We start from the raw sequence: 11,268 nt of genomic DNA, 5'->3' as shown, positions 1-11,268 counted from the left end.
GCTTCGGGAACGGAGACTTACTTGTGCAAAAGATAATTGTAGTTGGCGAGCAGTTTAACTGCGTGGTGAACGGCTACCGCACGAAACGCAAACGGCTGTCCTACGGTGTAAAGTGCTGCGGGCATGGATCATCTGGTCGGTGAAGTTGAAAAACTGAAGTTGAATACTGACGACTCTTCTAGCGACAGAGTACGCGCGAATAACTGCTCGGTGCTCACATCATGGCCGATCTGTTCGAATTGTTTAAGGCACCGTAGAAGGATGCGACGTAGAAAGATGAGACACCGAAAATAGAACTATCCGCAAAAAAAATTGCTGAGACGACATCTATTCGATGTAATCGCACACTGAGATTTCATTTAGCGAGTTCTCGTAAAATTTTCCGATTTTGGGTCAGTATCCCTTTACCCGTCGCGAAAACGTATCTTGTAAACATTGCAAAGCATTGGTGATGTCTTTGAGAAAGTTTCTTTCAATAAATTGTAGAAACATGAGTACTGTTTTTCTAGAACGTTTGTGTATCTCGAGTAAGTACGCTTCTTTGTGCACTATAAAGGCTTTTACAAACGTGTTGGGTTGTTCTTGGAAGACGGCAGCGGCTAAAATTGTGGTGGTAGTTATAAAAATTACTCTGAAAACCCTCATTCGCTTAGAAACTCCTATGCTTAGAAGTTAAGCGCAATGTAGACAGCTCAAATATTGTCACAGGGTCGTGACGTCGACGAAGGCAGCAGTCAGCAGGTCCGAGATGAAGCTCTTTATTTGGCCGAACTTGTGGCCGGGAAACTGAAAGTCAAACTACAGCTATACACTGGTAGCGGCGAACAAAGCGTCGACCGTCGATCAACTGACAAGCGGTCAAGCGCGTCGGCTTTTATACAGGCGCTATCGAACTTTCGCTGGTGGCGGCGTTATCTCTCGACAAAGCTGGAACATTCGCGTGCAGCGCGCAATCTTACCAAAACGATCTATTACAATCGCGAAGCTTCTCGAACACTGCTTCGCGGACAGCGTCGAGCGTCGATAACCGTCCTTGCTGGTCAAACCCGAATACGTCAAAATAAAACAGAAGTGGGCGTGGCAATATAGACCGAACACCAGTCAATGAACAACGCACGCGGGTCAATGCATGCAGACGACCTTATGCATATCCACCTAAGTATCCACCTAACTAGTACAATAAGAAAGTGAAAGTTGCCGCGCAGTTGCCGCGAGCAACTGCGCGGCGGACCGCAGCGTTATGCCGTGGCAGCAGACGACGCGCCGATAGTGGAGCAAGACGGAACTGCAGCGCCGCTAGTTCTCGCGACCGCCGTTCGGACCACCCTCCTCCGCTGGCGGAGATACGGAGCTTTGAAACTGAGTTTGTTCTAGTAACGATGGGTGCTGTAGTGTGTGAAGGGTGCGTTGTCTACTCTTGAAAGAGCGATCGTAGACGGCGGGGAAAACCAAAACCATTTATTAGTAAAAAAACTTCAGAGACGTTACGGTGGCATGAAAACGCTAAAGCAACTTCGAAGAACAAACTTCCACGCCGGTAGCCGCTATCGTTGGCCCCGGCGGACCGCACGCCGCGCACACGAGTGCTCCTCGCCAGCGTTCGCCCACCACTCCCCCCTGGTAGCTCGCCGTGCTTGGTTATGAAGCTTTTGTGCATTCAGCGATAGCCTCCGCGGCTAAAGGAAATAGTTCCCCCTCGTCCACACGGCAGTGTTCTCCGAAGGCGGGGTCATCGGTCGAGCGGCTCGTGAAGTCGCTCTGGAGTAGACCTGTGCGCTGCCGCCGAAGTCCCGAGAGTAATGACGCCGACGCCGCGCAATAATAGCGGCACGCCGCCGTTTGCCTTTGATTTTTATATGAACAGGGAATCTGGAGATCAAGTACACCGCTCCACCGGGGGAGCTCTTCTCGATGTGTCCATGTTCATTTCAGCCGCCGCTGATTGGCGGGAGCTCGGCGAGCCGCACGCCCTCTGTTTCCGGTTCTTTTCAGTAACGTCATAATGAAGTCGCGAAGCATTCACAACTCTCCGCACAAATGAAAGTAAAGAATTGTATCTACTAGATCTTTGTATAACTTTTTAAGGGAAACAGAACAGAGTTATTCCAAAGAAAAACGCGTTTTTAAAAAGATACAAAAATTAGCTACTTCTTTCAGGCAACCTCTAACGTTTGTTTTCATGTTGCCAGAAGCCACCACCGAAAGCGGTGACTTAAGTTCCACAACAGAAGAAATGGCGTGCCCCTCAATCCTATCGCGAAATGCTTTGCGCAAGCTTAACCGTATCAAACGATAGCACGGACACAAAATTTACAGTGATAACTGCACATTGCTTTCAATAGGGAACTGAAGAAAGTGAATGTGTTCCTTCCGTCCCGCGTTGGTTGTATTACTGTGAGCAGTTCATGTGATATTTTCAGTCAATCTCAAACACTTCATGGAAATCCAGTTCCTCGTCGTTTTCACAAGGCCAGCTGTTGATCGGGTGAACAGGAATGCCGCGCCTGCGAAGGGTTCAATAAAGAAAACTTTGGTTCAAGTATTGAAACTCAACTCGCTTCACAAAGAGCATAAAATGCACGTTGGGTTTTAATAGATTGTTACTAACACAGTACTCAGTGACCTGGTCGCATATAGTGTGGCAGAATCATTATTTGAGAGTATTGCAATACTACTAAGAGCTGCAGCACATGTACAGTACGGTCCACTGTTAAAGGGAACACTAAAATGAGTACCTTTCATATTGCTGGCCCCCTAAATGCAAGTGCACGTGGAAACTTGGCTCGTCCACAACACTATAGTCTGTCAAAAGGAGTCAAAACTGTCAACCACCAGCAGATGTATGCAAATCTAAGCCACGATGCTTTTCCAAGTGTGGCATCGGAGACTACCATCATCATCACGAGCAAGCATCACGGCTCGCCGGCTGCGTGTTCGGCTCGTGACGCTCGCGCTACGAGTGAACTCGGGTGTGCTTTTGTTCCATGCTGATGTGGAATAAAGTGCCACAGATGTTTCGTTAATTGAGTGGCGTGCTTCATAACAGTGGCGACGAAGACAACGAGGACTTCAACGAGTCCTGGACCCGCAGAGCCATGAGCGTGGGACTGCCACCAGTGTTTGAGGGAACGTGGTCAACGTTCCGAGTTCGCCTCGAAGCATACTTCGAAGCGCAAGACATCACGGACGCGACGAAGCGACGAGCGGTGTTAGTGGCCTCGCTACCGGACAGCGCGATTCGAGTGATCCAGGGACGTTGCCATCCGAGGCAAATCAACGCACTCAACTACGACGACGCCGTAAAGCACCTCGAAGAGTACTACGCCCCGGAAGTCAACGAAATAGCGGCAAGTTATGCTTTCTTCACGCGATCACAGCAAGAAGGAGAGAGTGTACAGGAATTTATTGCAGAAATAAGGCGGCTAGCAGAAAAGTGCAATTTCGGATCGTCTCTCGAACGCATGCTGCGAGACCGAATCGTGTGTGGAGTCTTGGATGAAGATGTGAGACGACATCTGCTGACTTTGAGGAAGCTGACGCTTACGGAAGCAGAGGATTTCGTTATCTCAGCCCAGAACGCTGCCGCTAATGCTAGAACCATGCAATCTGCGGATCAGAGTACCATCCACTTCACGCGGCCGCAGAACCGGCCAAGAAAAGGGCAACCGAAGGCCGAACGCATGACATCTTGCCAGAGGTGTGGTAGTGAAGCTCACTCGAACGAGCAGTGCTATCACGTCCGTACGATATGCCGCCGGTGCGGTAAACGAGGGCATCTCGCTCGAATGTGCCCAGGACAAACTCAGTGGAAGCCCCGTGGTGCTTACGCCCTGTCGGCAGCATCTGATGACAGCTCGGGAGATGAGAAGAAACTTTACACACTAGTGGCTCATAAAACGACTGATGGCCGCATGGTTAAGCCAATTTTCAAAAAAATCACTTGGGATGGTGTGCCTGTTAATATGTTGATCGATACGGGGTCCCCCGTGAGTGTTATCTCAATGAGCCTGTTCAAGCAGAATCAAAGCAGATGGCCGCCTCCAAGCAGCACCACTCTTAGACTGTCGTGTTTTTTGGGAGAGCTTCCAGTGGTTGGAGAACTGCACATGAAAGCAACCTGTGAGGGACACGACATACAGGGTACCCTGGTTATCGTCGATACTCCTGGACCAGCGCTGTGCGGAAGGGACACGATCAAGGCGTTTAACAACTGTGGAGTGGCCATGATGATTCCAAATTTCGTCGCAAACCTCAACACGCGCAAGGAAGACCGCACAAGCCAGCAACTTCAGACCTTGCTCAAGGAGTTCGAAGATGTGTTTTCGCCAGGTTTAGGACTATACAAAGGTCCACCTGTGAAGCTGGTCTTGAAAGAAAACGCCACGCCCCGCTTTTGCAAAGCACGTACGGTGCCATATGCTTTGACGACCAAAGTTTCCGATGCTTTGGACCGATTAGTGGCAGACGGCGTTATATCACCGGTTATGGCAGCAGAATGGGCGACGCCGGTGGTTCCAGTAGTTAAAACTGATGGGTCCATTCGACTGTGTGGCGATTTTCGGCTGACAGTGAACGTGGCCACCGTGACTGAGCAGTACCCATTACCTCGTGTGGACGACATCTTCGCAAGACTGAATGGCGGTGAAGTATTTAGTACACTGGATTTGACTCAAGCGTACAACCAGCTGCCCCTGGATAACGAGTCCAAGAAGCTGACAGTCATAAACACTCACAAGGGCCTATTTTGCTTCAATAGGCTTCCTTTTGGAATTAGCTCAGCTCCGGCCATCTTCCAGAGGCATATGGATTCCCTGTTCAAGGATCTTCCGGGTGTACAAGCCTATCTGGATGACATCATAGTGGCCGAAAAGCGCAATGACACTTCATTGCTAAAGCAAGTCCTGCAGCGCTTACGTGACTATGGGCTCAGACTAAACATTAAGAAATGCAAATTCAGACAAGAAGAAGTCACCTTTCTTGGACATCGAGTCGATGCTAATGGGCTCAAACCGAAGGACGACAACATTGAAGCAGTTCTCCAAGCACCGGTCCCCAAGTCGGTGAGCGAACTGAAATCTTTCTTGGGCTTAATCAACTATTACGCCAAATTTTTGCCGAACCTTTCCACAGTACTGGCCCCATTATACAATCTGCTAACTAAGGGGGCTACGTGGAAATGGCAACAGGTACATGAGGAAGCGGTTCGAAAGGTTAAGCAGGCCATACAAGCGTCAAAGTTTTGACACACTTTGACCCTAACAAACCTTTGAAGTTGGAATGCGATGCTTCACCTGTAGGAGTGGGGGCAGTACTTTCCCATCGCATCAATGGCACAGACTATCCGATAGGATTTCGCTCCAGAACTCTGTCCAAAGCAGAACGAAACTACTCCCAGCTAGAAAAGGAAGCGTTGGCCCTTGTATTCGGCGTGACTCGATTTAAGGACTACTTATATGGCAATCACTTTGTTTTGGTGACCGACCATAAACCCCTGACGGGTTTGTTTAACCCAGGAAAAGCCATTCCTCCCATGGCTGCGGCAAGGATTCAGAGGTGGGCACTTCTCTTGGACAATTACCATTACACATTGCAGTATCGCAGGGGAACAGAAAACTCGAATGCTGATGCCTTAAGTCGCCTGCCATTACCAAACAAACTACACGATACCAGCACAGAAGATCCGCCAGAGTATGTCCTGGACTCGGAATGCTTGGAGAAAAAGGCGATTAGTGTCAGAGACGTGGCACATTTTACAGAAACGGATCCTTTGCTGCAGCAAGTGAAGTTTTGGATCAAGAAAGGCTGGCCGAAATTTTTGTCTGAAGAGCAGATCCGCTTCCGGCCATACTTCAGTAAGAAGGCTGAACTCACGTACTACCAAGACTTAGTCTACTGGGGACACCGCATCGTGCTTCCCACCGCTCTAAACCGACGTATCTTGGACTTGCTCCATGAAACGCACCCAGGCATGGCGACCATGAAGAACATTGCAAGATCCCTGTTTTGGTTTCCGGGGCTAGACGGTGAGATCGAGCGATTGGTGCGGGAGTGTCCTGCTTGCGTACAGGCTGCAGCGATGCCTCCAGCGCAAACACCTGTACCATGGCCCACGACGGGAGAGAAATGGAGCCGGCTGCACGCTGACTATGCTGGTCCTATTGAAGGACACATGATACTGGTAGTCGTGGATTCCGAAACGAAGTGGATAGAAGCAGTCCCAACGAAATCTGCAACAGCAGAAGTGACAGTGGAGGCTCTCAGGGCGATGTTTGCAAGGTTCGGTCTACCTCGTACTCTTGTGACGGATAACGGACCTCAGTTCACGGGCTTCCACTTCCGCAATTTCCTGGCTCAGAACCAAGTAAAACACTTGACTACAGCGCCCTATCATCCACAATCAAATGGTTTAGCGGAGCGGGCCGTAAGAACGTTGAAGGAAGGCTTGAAGAAAAACTATGAAATTCCGCTGCAAACTCGAATATCTAGACTTCTGTTCCGTTATCGCCGTACGCCAGTGAAGGAGGGCAAGTCACCAGCGGAGCTCTTGCTGGGATATCAAATAAGAACAAAACTCGACTGCATTATGCCGACCACCGAGGCCGTGAAAGCAAAGCCGTGCAATGAACGTGAACAGCGATGGCAGGCTGGACAGCGTGTTTGGACTCGAACTTTTCAGCCACGCAAAAAGTGGATACCAGGTATCGTGCGTGACCAGCAGGGAAAGCGCATGGTCACAGTGGACACGACTCAGGGAACGGAACGGCGGCATTTTGACCAAGTGCGACGGCGGGACGTTACGGTCGACGAATCGTGCGACACCGACACGCTATCGCCCCGTCAAGAGCTTTCGGGCGAAAGCGCAAGCGATTCGCTGACTCCGGCAACTCAACCTTTGCGGCGCTCAACGCGACAGCGCCGTCCTCCAGATCGTTTGAACTTTTAAGAAGGGAAGAAGCTGTGGCATCGGAGACTACCATCATCATCACGAGCAAGCATCACGGCTCGCCGGCTGCGTGTTCGGCTCGTGACGCTCGCGCTACGAGTGAACTCGGGTGTGCTTTTGTTCCATGCTGATGTGGAATAAAGTGCCACAGATGTTTCGTTAATTGAGTGGCGTGCTTCATAACACCAAGGGATCTAACTCTAGACATATACTTCACGCAAGTGTTCCCTTTAACAGTGGACCCGTCTGTACGTGTCATGTAACAGAAAGATTCACACAGCACTAAAAAACTTTCACAGTGGCTGATATATATCATTGGCAAATTGAAGGAATTTGTAAATATAGTGATCATGGAGAATGAAATTAGCGAAATTTTTCTGCACGAGTTGCCGCAGGTGCTGCTCCGTCATATTCACCTACGCTTTCTTAACTACGCCACAGTCCTCGAAGGGGCAACGTTGTGAGTATAAGCTGCCCAGAAACTACAAGCATTCTGCATGGCGGTGCTGGTGAAGCAGGCTTAGCCTCAGAAAAGGAAGTTTGCGCGATAGTGAGAAATATCTGCTGCAAAGACAGCGTATAAGTCGAACCGCTTTTGCCCCACAGGGGCGTCTGCTTCGGCAGCTGTTTGGTGAGTAGCGTCACCCCGAGCTAATGGAGGGGGTTTTAACCCCTCCCACGCCTCGCTGTGCATATAGCGGTGTCCAGGGAAGAGCGGATCCTGGGGGGCTGCGGCGACGGAGGGTCACTGGGCCTTCAAGGTTCCCCAGCAGAGGCAACACATACCTTTGGTTCCGGGCTGACACACCCAGGGGCGCCGGTTCAGTCGCCTTTTCAGTAGTCCCCTCTTCCTTTATATATGTCTCCCCACGTCTTCGTCTTTCTTTATCAGTTTTGATATTGCCTGTCCTCTCCTCTCTTCCATTTACTTTTAGCTTTCCTAGCGGTAAGCGTTAACTTTTGTGGGTGGGTGCCCAATTTTGGCTACACTATATTTGGTTATAGCGGCCATGTACAGCTAGCGTCTGCGTTCCCTTCGCGTCTCGCAGCGTTCCCTAATTGGGCTTCAATAAAACTTCTGTTTAGCCTACTTGTTACATACTTTTTAAGGTGAAAACTTCAGCGCAAACCAGGACGGAACACAAAGAATAGACGAGACGACGCCGGTGCTTGTCTCATCTATTCTTTGTGGTCCGTCCTAGTTTGCGCGGAAGATTTCCTCCTAATTGGGCGGCTGGCGTGACTGCTGAACAATCAACAATTCTCGTGGGATCACCAAATCCTCTCTCAACTGATCACTCTTGAAAAGGTGGAGCATCAGTGCAACCCTTGAATGTCGCCTGAACAGGAAAGACACCTTCTCCAAATACCACGTTATCCATTGTGAAAGTAATAAAAATGAAGCGACAAACATGTCACTGCTTCTGGTTTTAGATGCCTCAAGGAAGCCATTGGTAGTGGCTATACAGCCACTAAGATGGAAAGTGGGGATCTACTAACTGAAGTAAAGCATTTCGGGATAGGCCTATCTCAGTTACCGCACATAGAACAATAAATGTCGTCAAAGGTGTTTCAGAGGACGACCTCGTGGACCTCAGCGACGAAAGGCTCTTGGACGCGTGGAAAGAAATAAAAAACGTTATACATGTACAACGTATCAAAATCAGGCGCAACGACATGGAACTTCCTACAAAACGCATAATACTCGCCTGTGGATCCTGTACGCTCCCGGAAACAGTTGCAACAGGTTATCCAATGTTATGCGTCAAACCGTACATCACAAACCCCCGGCGCTGTTTCAAGTGCCAGAGGTTTGGCCATGCGCCTCAAAGCTGCCGTGGGCAGCTCACTTGCGCAAAGTGCGCCACTATGGGACACTCTGTCGATGACTGCAATGCCCAGGCCCATTGCGCTGACCTCGATGGCACCCACCCCCCATATTTTAGGTTTTAAGCATTTCCGTCAGCACGGAAGAAACCTACACGCAGACATACAAGGCGTCAGCAAGGGCGAGGAGCCCCTGTTCCTGCAACCGTCAGATTTGCGTCTCAAGATGCATAGCCGAGCCCCAGAGGTCCTCATCACCGACAGAGGTACGTTTACTGCGGTCTTCACTCAGGCGATCTTGAGATACAACCAGACAAGCCACCACCGGACCACCGCCTACCACCTACAGACAGTGACTTCACCGAGCGTCTCAACAAGACCATTGCCGACATGCTAGCCTTGCACGTCGACGTCGAGCACGAGACGTGAGATGCCACCCTTGCGTACGTGACCTTCGCATAAAACACGGCCGTGCAAGAAACCACGCAGATGACGCCATACAAGTTGGTCTACGGAAGGAACCCGGCAACGACGCTCTGCTGCCGACTTCACCGACGAGGAAAATCTCGACTTTGCTACCTGCTTGCAGCGCGCCGAAGAATCTCGACTGCTCTCCCGCCTGTGTGAGAAGAACAAGCAGAGAGTCAAGAGCAGTCACTACATTCTTCGACGACGCAACATGGAATGCCAAACCGGAGACCTTGTTTGGGTCTGGACATCGATACGCCTACGTGGACTCACTACTTCGACGTTTTTTCGGGCCATAAAAGGTACTCCGACGTCTTGGTACGCTGGACCACGGGGTTGTGCCGGACGGCATTACGCACTCTCAGCGGCGCCACACACGACCTGAAGTCGTCCATGTCGTTCGCCTTAAAATCTGAAAACTACTTTTCGCGTTATTATTGTTCTTTTTTTGTGTACGCATATTTTCTTTGCCTTCCATATTGCCACGCCCGCTTCTTCTTTTATTTTGATGTGTTCGAGTTTGACCAGCAAGGACGGTTATCAACGCTCGACGTTAACCGCGAAGCAGTGTTCGAGAAGCTTCACAATTTTAGTAGATCGTTTTGTTAAGATTGCGCGCCGCACGCGAACGTTCCAGCTTTGTCGAGAGGTAACGCCGCCACCAGCGATATTGCTGGAAAGTTCCATAGCGCCTGTATAAAAGCCGACGCGCTTGACCGCTTGTTAGTTGATCGACGGACGACGCCCTGTTCGCCGCTATCATTGTACAGCGTGTATTGCTGTAGTTCTAGTTCTCATTTCCAGCCAGAAGTTCGGTCAAATAAACAGTTTCATCCTGCAAACGCCGACTGCTTTCTTCGTCGACGTCACGACCACGTGACATCTGGTGGAGGTGCTGTTCGTCCATGCTCCGGACGCCCCCGTCAAGCCGTAAACCGAGCCCGAGTCGCAAAGAAGACGTCGACACCAAGGCCGAGCAGCGAGCAAGCCGCAGGCAACAAGGTCTACCGCCAGAGCACGGCCCTCTGCCTGAAAAGACCCGTCAAACAAAGATCCTGACTTCGACCACAGCGACGATGACAGACGCTGTGCCGCCCGCACCGCTCCTTTTCCGGACGCCCAAGGAGCCGCCAACCTTCCGCGGATCGTCGTTCGAAGACCCGGAAAGCTGGCTCGAAGCCTACGACCGAGTCGCCGTTTTTAATGCCTGGACCAGCGAAGACAAGCTACGGCATGTCTATTTCGCTTCGGAAGACGCCGCTCGGACCTGGTTCGAGAACCAAGAGCGAAGCCTGACAACGTGGGACATTTTTCGCGACAGGTTCCTCACCACATTCACGAGCGTCGTCCGCAAAGAGAGGGCTGAGGCTCTGCTCGAGACCCGCGTGCAGATGCCGAACGAAAACGTGGCGCTCTTCACGGAAGAGATTACCAGGCTGTTCCGCCACGCAGGCCCTACCATGCCTGAAGAGACACGCAGAACCTACCATGCCCGTTTCTTGCGCAACGGTGTTCTCCATAAGAAGAACTTCTCGCCGCTTCGAGCCGATTCCCTTCTCGTAGTGCCCTCGACATTGCGACCAGAGGTCCTCCAGGCTCTGCATGACGACCCGACGTCTGGACACCTGGGTGTTTCTCGCACGCTCGCAAGAATACAGGAAAAGTACTACTGGGCACGCCTTGTCGCCGACGTAACTCGCTACGTCAAGACCTGCCGGGACTGTCAGCGACGCAAGACACCGCCGACTAGGCCAGCCGGACTTCTGCAGCCTATCGAGCCACCTCAACGGCCGTTCCAGCAAATTGGGATGGACTTACTGGGGCCGTTCCCGACGTCCAATGCCGAAAACAAATGGATCGTCGTATAGCTACCGACTACCTCACCCGCTACGCCGAGACAAGGGCCCTACCCAGAGGCAGTGCCGCCGAGGTAGCAAAGTTCTTCGTTGAGAACATCCTCCTGCGTCATGGCGCCCCAGAGGTCCTCATCACCGACATAGGTACGGCGTTTACTGCTGACCTAACTCAGG

The 11,268-nt window shown here is 51.0% G+C and overlaps 1 protein-coding gene across 1 annotated transcript in view; it reads right to left on the bottom strand.

The window, feature by feature from the left end:
* Nucleotides 1-2,205: 2,205 nt before the first annotated feature.
* Nucleotides 2,206-11,268, bottom strand: part of LOC119395794 (beta-hexosaminidase subunit beta) — a 48,217-nt gene continuing 39,154 nt past the window's right edge. Inside the window, exon 8 of the mRNA XM_037662803.2 lies at nucleotides 2,206-2,504. Coding sequence (XP_037518731.1) covers nucleotides 2,417-2,504 — 88 coding nt within the window. The 3' untranslated portion in view covers nucleotides 2,206-2,416. The remainder of the gene's footprint in view (nucleotides 2,505-11,268) is intronic.

Source organism: Rhipicephalus sanguineus, chromosome 6 (genome assembly GCF_013339695.2).
Source record: "Rhipicephalus sanguineus isolate Rsan-2018 chromosome 6, BIME_Rsan_1.4, whole genome shotgun sequence".
Taxonomy (NCBI): Eukaryota; Metazoa; Arthropoda; class Arachnida; order Ixodida; family Ixodidae; genus Rhipicephalus; species Rhipicephalus sanguineus.
This window is presented reverse-complemented; position numbering and strand designations above follow the sequence as displayed.